The sequence below is a fragment of the Vigna unguiculata genome, chromosome 7 (assembly GCF_004118075.2).
Source record: "Vigna unguiculata cultivar IT97K-499-35 chromosome 7, ASM411807v1, whole genome shotgun sequence".
Taxonomy (NCBI): Eukaryota; Viridiplantae; Streptophyta; class Magnoliopsida; order Fabales; family Fabaceae; genus Vigna; species Vigna unguiculata.
In genome coordinates, this window is record NC_040285.1 from 3,325,099 (window position 1) to 3,340,916 (window position 15,818).

General features: G+C 29.8%; 3 protein-coding genes across 3 annotated transcripts; all 3 read left to right on the forward strand.

Annotated features, from left to right (window-relative positions):
* Window positions 1-138: 138 nt before the first annotated feature.
* LOC114190115 (sericin-1-like) lies at window positions 139-606 on the forward strand. Its single transcript, XM_028078885.1, has one exon. The coding sequence runs from the start codon at window positions 139-141 to the stop codon at window positions 604-606; it is 468 nt and encodes a 155-aa protein (XP_027934686.1).
* Window positions 607-5,515: 4,909 nt separating this feature from the next.
* On the forward strand, window positions 5,516-7,056 carry LOC114190574 (zeatin O-glucosyltransferase-like). Its single transcript, XM_028079519.1, has one exon. It carries the CDS (start codon window positions 5,579-5,581, stop codon window positions 6,965-6,967), a length of 1,389 nt encoding a protein of 462 aa, XP_027935320.1. The 5' UTR covers window positions 5,516-5,578; the 3' UTR covers window positions 6,968-7,056.
* Window positions 7,057-10,123: 3,067 nt separating this feature from the next.
* Window positions 10,124-11,658, forward strand: LOC114192658 (zeatin O-glucosyltransferase-like). The gene has a single exon (XM_028082432.1). The coding sequence runs from the start codon at window positions 10,163-10,165 to the stop codon at window positions 11,555-11,557; it is 1,395 nt and encodes a 464-aa protein (XP_027938233.1). The 5' UTR covers window positions 10,124-10,162; the 3' UTR covers window positions 11,558-11,658.
* The last annotated feature ends 4,160 nt before the right edge of the window (window positions 11,659-15,818 follow it).

Genomic DNA, 15,818 nt, shown 5'->3' on the forward strand with positions numbered 1-15,818 from the left:
GGACGAGTCCGACGACCTAGACGGGCTGACGACCTGGACGGGTTTGACGACTTGGATGGGCCTTCCAAACCGTCGGGCTCGTTTGGGTCGTCGGGCTCGTCCGGATAGTTTGACCTGTCCGAGTCGTCAGGCCCGTCTATGTCGTTGGGACCGTCCATGTCGTTGGGTTCGTCTGGATCGTCGTGGTTGACGGTTTGGAAGGGTACATCCGGGTCGTCGGGCCCGAAGGTTTGGAAGGGCCTGTCCGGGTCGTCAAGCTTATTTGGGTCGTCGGACCCATTTGGATCGTCGGGCCCGTTCTGGTCGTCGGACTTGTTTGGATTGTCGGGCCCGTTAGATCATTGGTCTTGTCCGGATAGTTTGTCCTGTTCGAGTCATCGGGCCATTCTGGTAATAAGGCTCGTTCAGGTCATCGGGTCCGTCCGGGTCGACGGACAGGCCGTCTGGATCACGAGCCCATTCAGGTCGTCAAACCCATCTGGGTCTTCCGGCCCGTTTGACCCGTCTGGATTGTCGAGCTCATTCGGGTCGTCAGACCCTTCTGAATCGTCAGCCCCGTTTGTGTCATCGGGCCTACCAAAGAGTTTAGAATGTGAGGTTGAGTGAGAAGAATTTCAAATTCCACCTATTTTGAGGGTATTTGAATTTCTACTAATTTAACTAATTGAAATCCCTCAAAAAAAATGCTTGCATTTGAAATGCTTTTTAATTTGTGTATCCAAACAAAGCTTTTCATTACAAAGCAATCTAATTTCTTCAAGAAAAATGAATTACTTCATTAAAATACTCTATCCAAACACACTCTAAGTGTCTTTGAAGAATAATGGAGGATTTAGAAGTCAATGAGGACATGGACGAGGAAGAGGATGGTCGTGGAAAATGGTGAAAAAAAAATGCTCATGCACATGGAGAAAGAAGAAATGCAAACAATGATTCAAATAATGAAGAAAAAAGTTATTCATCATCAAGAGTTTGTGGAAGAGTAAGAGGAAGAAGTTATGGTTATTTTCAAGATGAAATAATGTATGTGAGCAGTCAAGTCTATCTAATTTGTACATGCCAATATATATGGACTAATCTACCCACTTTCGTTCAATTAAAATTTTTTTACTATCCATTGATGATTTCAGTAGAAAAACAATGGTATACTTTCTTGGACAAAAGTAAGATTTTTTTTCTTTCAAGAATTTTTAGGCTCTAGTTGAAAAAGAGAGTGACTCTGAAATCAAAGCTTTGAAAATTGATCGAGAAGGAGAATTCATTTTAAGGGATTTCAATATTTTTGTACAACTCATGAAATTTGTCATTCATTGATTGTTCACAACAAAATGAAGTAGTCGAGAGAAAAAATAGAATCATTCTCAACAAAGCTAGAAACATGTTAAAATATAAAAATATGCAGAAAGATTTTTAGGCTGAAGTTGTTTCCCGTGTGGTCTATTTTTCTAATCATTCCCCAACATTTAATCTCAAAAGACAAACTCATCAAGAAGCATGGAGTGGAAGGAAGTCTAGTGTTAATTATTTATGCATCTTTGAGAGCATAGCATATCCCATGTACCGATACAAGAAAGATCTAAGCTTGATTACCGAAGTGTCAAGCATGTCTTCATTAATGTTACAAATAATACACTTCGAGCAATGGTAAAGTAGTGGTAAGTCGTGATGTTGAGTTTGATGAAGAAGCTACGTGGAATTGGGAGGGTCAAGAGGAAAAGGCTTACAAATTTCTTCCATATCTTGGAGAAGGACTTGATCGAGAAACTACAATTCAAGATGTCACTCCTTCTCGTTCACCCCTCCATCACCTACATCTCATGCATAAGAAGAAAATATGGGTGAAAGACCAAGAAGGACACGAGATATATGTGAAATCTATGAAAGGTATGATGAAGTCATTGTAATCTTGAAGAATTATATTTTCTTCAAATGGATTGTAAGGAATTGGATTTTGAGGAAGATGTGAAAGATAAAAGGTGGGCATGGAAGAAGAGATCAATTCAATCAAGAAAAATGATAATTGAGAATTGACAACTCTTCCAAAAAGAAATGAAGAAATTAGAGTAAAATGGATGTACAAGGCAAAGAAGAAGAATATCGATAGAGAGGTGGAAAGACACAAAGCACAACTTTATTGTAAAAGGCTACAAGCAAAAGCATGGAGTAGACTATGATAAAGTTTATGCACTTATCAATCACATACTTAATAAGTCCATAAAACACTAGCAAAAAATTCTATATTTTATTATCGAAGCAAACATATAAGCATGAAATATAATTTTATAAGTGAATCAATTACTACAAAGGAAATAGAGATTAAGTATGTCAAGAATCAATTTTATATATTTCCATAAAATCACTAAAGTTTGAGGAGATTCAAATATTAAGAACAAATATTTATGTAAAAAAAGAAAAATTTAAATTAAGCGGGAAAAATGTTATTAAAATTTAAAATAAAGAAATATTTTTAAATTTTTTCATGTTTAAATTTGAATCTTTTAATTAATTTTTTCTATGATTCTTGTTTAAACGATGAAGAGATACAAATTGTAAAACTAAAAAAATATAAAAAATATTGTATCAGTATAGATTAAATAGACATTAACTTAAATAAATGTTAAAAATAAATTACACCAGTATCTATTATTGAAAATAAATAAAATTAAAATTAACTTATAAATGTTAACTCTAATTTGCATAAATATAAATATTAGAATTAAACAATGAACACTAACGCAAGCTTTGATAAATATTATTATAAACTAAAATTCAAATAAATATTAAAATAAATTACATTAACATGAACTAAATCAAAATTAACTAGAAATATTAAAATTAAATTAGATTGACATGAGTCTAAAAGATTCTAACTTCATCATAATTATTTTGATTAAAAACATTATTTCGATTTAAAATTAGAATTAGGTAATTGGTGGAATTTGTTTGCGTGGTTGTTGTAATCGATGTTATTGTTTGATAGCTGATTGTTAATATTCCTGTGATGTCAGTGGTGGAACATATTTAAATTGAAATAATTTCAGTGAGAAAGACAAAAATAAAATAAAAAAGGTGTTAGTCTCCATTATCAACAGTGACGCAAATGTTTTATTTGGAAAGTGGGAAGCAGTAGCCAAGAAGGATAAGGGTTGAAAGTGATGCCAAACATTTGAGATTTTTTTTTACATTTCATTTGATACAAAATTTTGATTAATTTCAAAGTAATTCCAAGATGATTTTTTCGTTTAATAAGATTTTTTAATTTTTCATTTATTGAAAGGAATTTATTTTTCTTAACTGAAATCCAAACACATTATAAGTCTTTTCTCTCATTGACCCGAGTAAAAAATTCAATTTATTTGGCTGAGACAAAATTTTAATAAAAGTAGTATTAATTAAAATTCAAAACCAATTAATGGTAAAGTAATTAATTTATAAAATTGAAAATAATATTTAAATTTTTTATTGATAACATTTCCAACAAAATACATTAAATCTGAATATAATTTTATTTATTTACTTATTATTCATTTTACAAAAAAGAAAAGACAAAACATCGTTGATATCAAATTAAGCAGAATGATTAAACAAAATAAATAACATTAATATTAAATTAAAAAGTGTGATTGAAAATATTATAAAATAACTTTAAATCAGAAAGGACACAATACTTTTAATACTTTTGATGTAACGTGATTACTAAGTATGAATTCCTCGAGTAATTAACAAATATTTCAACATTAACTATCATGTTTTATAAGTAATCAACTATATTGACACTACTTTTGTAGATTAAGCAAAGCTTTTATCCGCCAATTGTTCAAAATTCATGGTTTAAAATAAGAGTAAGTTACGATTTTTTATTATTGATTATATACCGAATTTTATTTGCTTTTAACTAATAGTATAAAAAGAATGTGTCTTTATTTTAAACAATATCTTATAAATGTAGATATTTATAGGTAACATTATCAAACCTGCATAGTTTTGACTACATTTTTCAAATTACGAGCGGTTTAGATCACGTGTTTAAAAATGTGGATAATTTAAATTACATATTTAACCTTGTAGATAATTTAACTTTAAATATTTTATATTATCATCCATAATATTAAGTGTTACATCAATTAACTATAAATTTTATACTAGTGATAAACAATTTATCCAACGATTAGAAAGAGTCAAAACCACCAAATTGTTACATGACAATGAAATAATTATAGTCTAAAAGTGTGACTTTTGTTTTTATTTAAGACAACGCTTTTTTTACCTAGTAACAATTTTTAAATGTGTAATCTAAGATTCATGTCTGAAAAAAATTGTTAGTTTTAGATAGGAGAAATTTGAACAGAACTTAATTTGATATCAGAATTCTTGCAAAAGTTGTTTTTATAAACCAAATCCTCGCTAGAAAGGATAGAAAAAACAATAATACTTTAAATATTAATTGAATAAAGATGAATCAATATCTCTTAAAAAGTCTTATAATACTCCACGTTCACAAACAGTAGAAAGTTAATAACAGCATATATAAAACATCTTAAAAAATTGTTTCATATTTTTGTAATCATCTAAATTTTCTCCATTAAAAGGGTTTAGTAGTTCTGATATACATACATGAGATGCTGAAAACAAATTTTAATATCAAAATTTACAACTTAAATTTTAATGAAATTATCAAACTACAACTCTGATATATATCAACAAATTAGTACCTGCCACATGTGACGTGAATAGATAAGATCAAGAGGAAATCATAATTAAATAAAAAGAAAGTTTGTTTGAAACCAATTTGTGTGAAAGTAAAATAGTTTTAACAAAAATTAATTTTTATAATAAAAAAAAATAATATCAAAATACCAGTGTCCTAATTAAATTATGCTATTAACTAAATAATTATTAAACCAACTAAATAAATACCATAGATGCGACAACTTCCATCAGCAATAGCCCACACTTGCTCATAAAATAGAACTGAAAAACATAGGGCCGGCCGGTTGGGGGGACATAGATGGCGAAGGTGAACAAAAGTTATAGGAATTTAATATGATAATTCTTTTTCTTCTTTTAATCATCATTCAACTTCTTCTTTTCTTATTTCTCCAAAACTATTAAAGTTGCATTTAACATATGTAAACATTATAAAATAAAATTTAATTTTAACAAAAAGAATTGAGCTTTTGTCATTCCTATGAATGATCATATCATTTTCCTATTATTTATTGTAGTTTTTGAGACCTCTAACCTAACCATACCACATGTGTCTGCTCTTACAGGCCCCCTCATAGTTCTTGTCTCTTGTAAATCATAAGTCTAACATTCTCTTACACGTGCATTATGTTGTAAATGTCTTATTTTTTTAATTTATTTCTGTCACGATGATGGTAAGGTTGTCTGATTTAAAGAATCATGTAATAAAAAAATTTATCTACAAAACAAATACATTTGTTTAAATTTACCTAACACCCGGTTGCCCGTGAATAATTAACTGACACTGACACATTACCCTAAATATAAGCATCTTTCCTCGTTATGTAAATGTCCAGTTGAACCATAACATCTAGCCATCCAAATTTTCTCAATGGCTTCCAATGGAAAAATTCTTCCTCTTCAAACCCAAGTCTTGGTGGTTCTGATACCTTTCCCTGCACAAGGCCATCTCAATCAGCTTCTGCATCTCTCACACCTTATCTCATCACACGACATACCAGTTCATTATGTTGGCACTGTCACACACATTCGCCAAGCAACACTTCGACACCAAAACTCAACTTCAAACATCCATTTCCATGCCTTTCAAGTTCCACCCTTTGTGTCACCTCCTCCCAACCCTAACAATCAAGAAACTGATTTCCCATCTCATCTCATTCCTTCCTTTGAGGCCTCCACGCACCTTCGAGAGACTGTGGGAAAACTTCTTCAATCTCTTTCATCTAAAGCCAAAAGGGTCATAGTCATCCATGATTCCCTCATGGCATCAGTGGCACAAGATGCCACAAACATGCCTAATGTTGAAAACTACACTTTCCACAGCACATGTGCCTTTACCGTCTTTGTTTTCTTCTGGGAGAGAATGGGAAGGCCTCCGCTTGAAGGTTTCCGTGTCCCAGAAATTCCTGTTTTTGAAGGATGCTTCGCGACCCAATTCATTGGTTTCATCATTGCACAATATGAATTACACAAATTCAACGATGGAAACGTGTACAACACAAGTAGGGTGATCGAAGATCCTTTTCTTGAGTTGCTGGAGCGTATCGGTGGCGACAAGAAGGTTTGGGCGCTTGGTCCATTCAACCCTTTATCCATTGAGAAGAAAGATTCAATAGGATTCAGGCACTCATGCATGGAGTGGCTTGATAAACAAGAGCAAAGTTCAGTCATATACATATCCTTTGGGACCACAACAACTTTGACGGATGAACAAATCCAAGAGATTGCAATTGGGTTGGAACAAAGCGAGCAGAAGTTCATCTGGGTGCTGAGAGATGCTGATAAAGGAGACATCTTTGATGAAAAAGAAGCAAAAATACATGATCTTCTAAATGGGTTTGAGGAGAGAGTGAAAGGCATGGGGGTGGTTGTGAGGGATTGGGCACCCCAATTGGAAATTCTGAGGCACCCTTCAACAGGGGGGTTTATGAGTCACTGCGGATGGAACTCGTGCTTGGAGAGCATAACCATGGGAGTGCCAATAGCAGCATGGCCTATGCACTCTGACCAGCCAAAAAACGCAGTTCTCATCACAGAAGTGCTGAAGGTTGGTTTGGTTGTGAAGGATTGGGCACGAAGGAAGGCATTGGTGAGTGCATCAGATGTTGAGAATGGTGTGAGAAGGTTGATGGAAACAAAGGAAGGTGATGAGATGCGAGAGAGAGCAGCGAGACTTAAAAATGACATACATAGGTCCATGGAAGAAGGTGGAGTTTCTCGCATAGAAATGGATTCTTTCATTGCTCATATCACTAAATAGTCTTGTATATCATTCGATGTTGTGTTTCCTTCATTTATATTTTATAGATATTAGATTGATTTCAGTTAATAAAGGTTGAAGTTTTTAAATATTCATTTATTTTAAGTGATAGAAATGATTTTAACCATTATCTCAACAAATGCTAACGGTTAGTTTTTGTAATTAATTGAACCTACAATCTTTCTTATCTCTTTCATCTGACCACTAATTCATTTTGTTACCCAAAAATCATTTTAACCATTTCATCTCAATAGTTTACAGATAAATATACTTTGTCTTTTTTCTTTTACTTCTTACATTTTATTTACTTTAATAATTTACTTAAAACACTTTATATTTTTTTTATCCCTTTTATAGTTTATTTATCTAATCATTTTATTATTCATCATTTATTTCAATTACTTTACTTATTTCTATTATAACTTTTTTTTACAAGATTACTATATTGATCACTATTTTATTATGCATGACGAAGATTTTTATTTATTTGTAGACATCATAAATAATACCATTGTGATGATTTGCTTACAAATCTTTTGTTCTCATGCACAAAACTTACAAATTTGTGTAAATTAAGTAAACTACAATATTTGCACATATTTGCATAAACAGTTTGGAACGTAAACCTCCAATGTTGTGGTCTAGACTTTATTCCATGTTTCTTTCATTTCATTCATAATTTTGGAATGTATTCTCTTTTATTTTCGATTTGGAACGTGCTTTTCCATTCCTTTTTTATAGACAACAAGAAACTACCATAATTTAAGGGCATGCAAGGGACAAACATGCTTTGTCATCCATAAAATTGGAACTCATCAATAATTAACAAAAGTCAAAACTTAATTGAAACGAAGAGAGGACATATCAACTCTTAGAGTTGGTTAATAAGATACAATTCATATCTAGAAGTAATAGAAAATAATTGAGAAGTGTTTCATGTGGATACCTTTTACAAGTACATTTCGACTTTATAAGAACATTTATATTGTTATATACAAATAATACTACTATGAATGAAGAAAAACTGAAAAAAAAAATACTTATTATGTCAGGTTTACGAATACCTGTCATGTTTAAGAATATTTGTCGTAATCAATTGAACTTATTATGATAAGTATTTGTAGACCTATCATAGTAACTTGAATATACTATGTCAAGTCTATGAACACATGTCAAATTAAGTAATTTATTATGATACGTCTTCAAATAGATATTATAGTAAGTTGAATTTGTTATGACAAGTCTAGGAATATATGTGTCATAATAATTTAGATTTATTATGTGAGGTTTATCATGTTTGTCATAATATGTTGAACTTCCTATGTCAAGTATTCTTAATTGACATAAAAAGTATAAAATTTCTATATCATCCACATTCATAACAATAAAATAATCATCATAAAAAATTGTGTAATGGTCATAAAAAATCTCATCTCTAGTAGTGTTTCTATAGTAATAAGAAAAAATATTTTCATATTCTTATTATTTCTTTCGGTATGTTTTTATTTCACATTTAAATGTTTTGGTTATTACAAATAGAGATCATGAAAATGTAATTGGCGTGATTCATATCAATAAAAAATAATTTATTTTCTTACATAGTTCTAGCCATTACAATAAAGAGTGATGGATGATACTCAAATGTGCCTCTAATTACATGTAAAGGAGAGAGTTACAGAATCTACTCATACTTAGCCAAAAGTTCGAAAAAGAAAAGGATAGAAAATTTAAATTAATTTTTTTTTTAAATAACAATGAAAGAAATTCTCTCATTGGTAAAAAATTTATTCATGCTCTCCTTGTCCTTAGGTGGACTCTTATTGGCCAAGAATTCCTTGTGTATATGCCTCCAATTTAGATTTTGACTTGTTTTTCTACTTGCACTTCTTATTTTAATCTTTGTCACTCTTCTTTTTCTTCCACGTTACCTATATCCCCTTATTCTTCACCTTCTTCTAAAAATATATTTCAAAGTGTACAATATAAAATACATTTATTTTTTTATTCTGAAAGATACAATTCAAAATACAAAATATGTATTCTAGATTGTGGATTCTAAAATACAAAATAAAACCTATATTTTAAATTACAAAATTCAAAATACAAATTTATATTTTAAAATATGAGTTTTGTATTTTAGTTTATGTGTCTCGAAACATCTTCACATTGTTTACTCTAGAACTTAAAATAAAAATATTAAATTAGAGGATAAAATTGAAACTTAAAATATATAGAGTGGGGAATGAAATTTATGGAGGTGTAAGAAGAATCAGCCTAGAAAAGAAAATCAAATGATGGTGCCATTTCAAAATTCTATTTGGTGTCATTAAAGATTTTTTTTTTTTACATTAATAACCATAATGAATTTTTTATATCTAAACAATAAATGTATGTATTATTTAATTATCAAATCACGATAATGTGTGATTCCCTTTTTCATCTTCCACAAAATTCCTATTATAAACAGAGTATGTTTGAATACAGGACAAATTGTTTTGTCCCATTAAAAAAAATACTTAATAATAAATTAGGTTATTATTTTAATTTATATATATATATATATATATATATATATATATATATATATATGAGATTGTAAAATAGTTCTTTAAAAAGTATAAATATATTGTAAACTTTCCTTCACTTGAAAGTGTGGTGTTCATAAATAATATTTAGCGGTCATGACATTTATAGAAGTTGCAGTAAAACTTGTGGAAGATAAATATAAATTAAGTGGGAAATAAATGTGCATGCCTATTTTATGTTTTGTATTAATACTTTATATTTCAAAATACATATTTATACTTTATATTTTTGTTTTTTACACCTTATATTTAATACTCTGAGACTTTTGCTTTACATTATACATCTGAACATTCCGCATTAATTACTGATATTAAATAAAGAATTATGATATGTTAACAATGTATTTTTAACAAAATTTTGATAAACTTTTTTATTTACGTAAAAAATATTATTTTATTATTTTATTTTAATTAAAAAATAAAAAATTAATCAACTTTAATTCTATTTTTAAAAACTTTGTTAAGTTTGTCAAAATGTAATTTTCCTTAAATAAAACACTCTTCTATACATCATGAGTTGTATATATAAAAGCTTACCTACTCATATTTCTAACATCCAAAGCAGAGCAAAACATAAGCTACCATTCCATCTTGGTACCCAAATTCCCCAATGGCTTTGAATGACCAAAACATTCCTCATCAAGATGAAACCAAAGTGGTGGTGCTCATGATACCTTTCCCTGCACAAGCTCACCTCAACCAGCTTCTGCACCTCTCGCGCCTAATCGTCGCACAAAACATACCAGTCCATTATGTTGGCACTGTCACACACATTCGCCAAGCAACACTTCGACACCAAAACTCAACTTCAAACATCCATTTCCATGCCTTTCAAGTTCCACCCTTCGTTTCTCCTCCTCCCAACCCTAACGATCAAGAAACTGATTTCCCATCTCATCTCATTCCTTCCTTTGAGGCCTCCACACACCTTCGAGAGCCTGTGGGGAAACTTCTTCAATCCCTCTCATCTCAAGCCAAAAGGGTCATAGTCATCCATGACTCCCTCATGGCATCAGTGGCACAAGATGCCATAAACATGCCCAATGTTGAAAACTACACTTTTCACATCTTCTCTGCCTTTAATAACGCCGTTTATCTCTGGCAGGAAAAAGGAAGGCCTCGTGTTGGAGACATCCATTTCCCAGAAATTCCTTCTGATGAAGGATGCATCGCAACCCAATTCATGGGTTTTCTTTCTGCACAATACGAGTTCCTCAACTTCAGCCATGGTGACATTTACAACACGAGCAGGGCAATTGACGGTCCTTACGTTGAGTTTCTGGAGCGTCTCAGTGGCGGCAAGAAGGTTTGGGCACCGGGGCCACTCCACCTTTTAGACGCTGAGAAGAATGATTCAACTGGATTTAGGCACCCATGCATGGAGTGGCTTGATAAACAAGAGCCAAATTCAGTGATATATGTGTCTTTTGGGACCACAACAACTTTAAAAGAGGAACAAATCAAACAGATTGCAACTGGGTTGGAGCAAAGCAAACAGAAGTTCATCTGGGTGCTGAGAGATGCAGATAAAGGGAACATCTTTGATGAAAAAGAAGCAAAAAGACATGATCTTCCAAATGGGTTCGAGGAGAGAGTGAAAGGAATGGGGGTGGTTGTGAGGGATTGGGCACCCCAATGGGAAATTCTGAGGCACCCTTCAACAGGGGGGTTTATGAGTCACTGTGGATGGAACTCGTGCTTGGAGAGCTTATCCATGGGGGTTCCAATGGCGACATGGCCCATGCACTCTGACCAACCAAGAAATGCAACTTTGATCACGGAAGTTCTGAAGGTTGGTTTGGTTGTGAAGGATTGGTCGCAGAGGAATGCGTTGGTGAGTGCATCAGATATTGAGAATGGCGTGAGAAGGTTGATGCAAACAAAGGAAGGTGAGGAGATGCGAGAGAGAGCAATGGAGCTTAAAAATGGGATCCGTAGGTCCATGGAAGAAGGTGGAGTTTCTCGCATGGAAATGGAATCTTTCATTTCTCACATCACTCAATAGTGATATATACCATTAGTATGGTTCTTATGGCAGAATAGGGCAGAAGTTAGTTGTCATGAGGCTAATGCAAAATATTTTCCTGCAACATTATCAGAAATAAAGCTTCTCTTTAGTTATATCTCTTCTAATCCATTTTGCAGAATTACTATTTACATATTTCATGAGAGAGTTCACTATTTTCACATCTAACAAAATTTGTATACTCACTTTACATGTTTTTTTTTTTAAATGTATTTTTTGTCCTAATTTTCGATAAATCCGGTCATATCAGTTCTAGTTTTATTTTTGTACTTAAATAGGTTTTAATTTTTGTCAATTTTTGTTCAATTCGGTCCATTTTTTGTTAACACCGTAAATCATTGACGGTAACCATCACATGTCACTTTGTGGATTTCTTTTACTTTTTTCAATATCTTTTTTGATTTTTTAAATTTTTATTTAATTTTTTTAAATGTCTATGTGTCAACCCAGTAACATGTGAGAGTTAATGTTTTATATTCAATTCAGTCCCTATATTTTTTATTTTTGTTCAATTTAGTCCTAATTTTGTTTAAAATTGAACAATTTTATCCTTTTGAAATTAGTACCAGATTTAATTTGTATATAAAATTTATAATGATGTAAATTTTATTATATTTCATAAAAAATATGAATTTTAATATAAAATTAAATTTGGTCTCAATTTGGAAAGAGACATGTAAAAAAAATAGAATTAAATTGAACAAAAATAATAAGTATATTTTAAAATGTAAAACATTTCAAGTTTAAAAAATTACAAAGTAAAAATGTAAAAAATAAAATAATTTGAGTATTTAAAGGTGGAGTGGTTGGATATATATATATATATATATATATATATATATATATATATATATATATATATATATTCAAAAAAATTATTCTAACATGTATATATAAGTTATAATTAAACTTATTTACTAATTTGGTATAAGTTAGAAAGGACAAGATTATATCGTTTTAAAGAATAGGATACTAAATTGAACAAAATATTTAAATTGAGAATTAAATTGAAAACAACTATTACTACTGTCACGTGTTAATACTGTAAACTGTCACGTGTCAATACTCTAAACTGCCACATGGTAACCTGACATATGATAGTTTATAAATTTTTAGAAAAAAAATTAAAAAAAATTAAAAATTTCAAGCTTGACACTTGTTCTGTACAGACACAATGTTAACTCTAACTTAATATAGAGGACCAAATTGAACCTTTGTACATAATTTGGGGACTAAATTGAACCAACCAATAATAAGGAAACCAAATTGAACTAAACCAAAAAATTAATATACTAAATTAGTAATTATATCTTAAAAATATTATGTTTTTTTATCATAATTTTTTATTATTTTATAAAAATTAATTAATTGATATTGAAACAGTAATAAAAATACTAATATATACATATTATCCTGTGAGAAGGAAATGAGACAAAAATTTGATACAATTGAGATTAAATATGAAATGAGAATGATTTTTTTAAAAATAGATTAAGATAACAAAACTCGTTTGCCTCTAAGTATGCCTTATTTGATTTTGCCATAATTGTATACCTAAAAGATATATTTTTGTAAACGTTTTCAGTCAATTAATATGGAAAATTTAAAACTATTTAAACGTTTTCAATCAATTAATTGTAGCAATTAATTTGACATTGCTTATTTAATATATTATCTCTAACATTTATGTCTTGATATGCTTTTAATTAATATTAGTTAATATGAATTTATATTTTTCTTTCATGTTGAAATGTTTACAATAAATATTTATTAAATTTATTAGTAATTTAATATTAATTATTGGATATTACTTTGTTCACATGTTGACTTTATTTCATGTTGTCAACAGTAATTAATTCTATCAATTATTTATTACCTATCATTTGTAAGTTTTGGAAATTAAATGTATCAATATTTTTTGATGTTCTAATTTTGCTTTCAGATAACATATTTAACTCTTTTAATAATTATTAATCTATTATTTTTCTTCTTTTATAAATTTTTTGGTAATAAAAAAGTTTAACATTGATGTAAAATATTAGTTATGTTTATTTGAAGATATATCAAATATGTAATAATTTTGACAATTATTAGTTAATATATTGAGTTTCAAATTTTTTTAATAATTAAAATTTTATTTACATAATTATATTAAAAAAATATTATTACATTAGATTTGTTTAAAAATTGATTTTTTTCTGTAATAATATTGAAAAGTATTAATTATTATGCTACGTTTTGAATTTTTTATAATAAACAATAATTCATAATAGTCTCAAAAATAATATAAACATACCACTAATTTCGATTAATTTCATTAAATCTGATAATCGCGATATATATATATATAGATATATATATATAATAAATTAAACGGAGTACAATTTTTTAATTAATGATAAGTTAAAATTTACAATTAAATATATTATTAATTAATTACTTTAGATATGACGCATTATGATGGTGAGTACTCTAAATATAGTATTCTCGTAACATCTATGTACATATATAATAAATGAAATGTAATGTATGATCAATGGTATTACTAAAGCATAAATTAAAAATATTATCGATTAATTACCTTAAATACGATCCATTTTCAAGATAAATACTCACTTTCAATCTAATATACTCTTCTATTATCATATTTTAATATATTCTTAGTGTCTTGATGGTTTTACAAGTGGATTTTCCTCCGACTTTAGTCACATACCAACGATGTAATCTCTTGATGTCACTTATGTTCTTGTATGTAGGAACAAGGATATCCAAACACAGTTCTTCTAGTTCAGTCGATCATTTCTTCCTTGTGTATCAATGACTTCAATCTTTTAAAGTTTCGTTTGGTCTTTGACGTCCTGTGTTACTTGTCAAAAGCAGTCCCACACTCAAGTTAGTATTGGATTAATTAAGAGTTCAATAAATGTTGTGGATGCAAAAAGTAGTAAATGTCTTTCCAACACATTATATTTATTAGCCTTCTAGTGGGCCTCTTACCTTAATGATGTTCCAATAACAATCTACAATTAGTTATTGGATTTAACATTTACAACATGTCAATAAGTTCGTCACCATCACCAATCGGTCCATTCCACTCAAGGCCACTTGGCACGATATGTACAACCTACGTTTTCCTATTCTATAAATCGTAGAGATATCAAAACAGGTCACCCATCCTAGTCTGGTCCGGCCCATCACGGACTGGCCACTTAGTGAGCCAATCCAACTCGGCTCACTTATTAATGAGCCAAAAAAATCAAACCCGACCTGACCCAACACAGGTTGGTGGGTTAAACAGGTTGACTCACTTAATTAAAAAAAATACAATTTTTTTTCAGTCCCAAAAAAACTAAATTATAACTGTGATTAAAATATAAATAAACTTCAATATAATCCAAATACAATCCAAAGTAATGTACAACCCCAAATACAAAATAAAATCATAAAAATACTAGGTTTGCATTTGTCAACCCAATATGTTGGCTAAAAAAACTCAATCCAACCTAAATACTAAAAAAATTGTGTGACCCTTTATCTGCGGGTGGATTGGTGAGCCAACCTAACTCACCATGAGTTCAAACTAAGCGAGCCGAGTTATGGTGAGTCTGGTCAAAAATTAATCTGTACTAAAATTTGTAAGAAAGTTTTAACCCAACTTGACCCAAACCCATGATGGGTTTGGTTGGCCCACACGACCAATGAGTTCTAACCCACTTTGAGAGTTCTAATTATGTTTATTCCTCTTATACTAGTCTTAGTTATATATTTTACAAAAATATTTATGGATTATTTGTTATGAAAAAAAGATAAAGATATTAAAATATATATATATATATATATATATATATATATATATATATATATATATATATATATTGATCAAGTCAGACGATTTTTATAACAAAAATAACAAGTTAAGTTGAGACACAAAGAACGTTGCACTAATAATTTAAAAGATAATATGAAATAAAATACCAGACACTTTTATATGAACCAGAGTGTTTATTATGTATTTTTCTCATGTAAATAGATGATATTTATAAATGAGTTAGGAGTTAATTAATCTAATTTAAAAAAAAAATAGTAATTTGTAGTCAATGTTGTTGCCAAAATATCTAATTAATGTCTTCTTGCCAAAATATTTATAAAATCTATGCAATTTTCATTCTGAAACTAGCATACTATTTCAGAATAACTTGTTACTACACAAGTTATACAGTGACAATTGTTGTTTAGATTT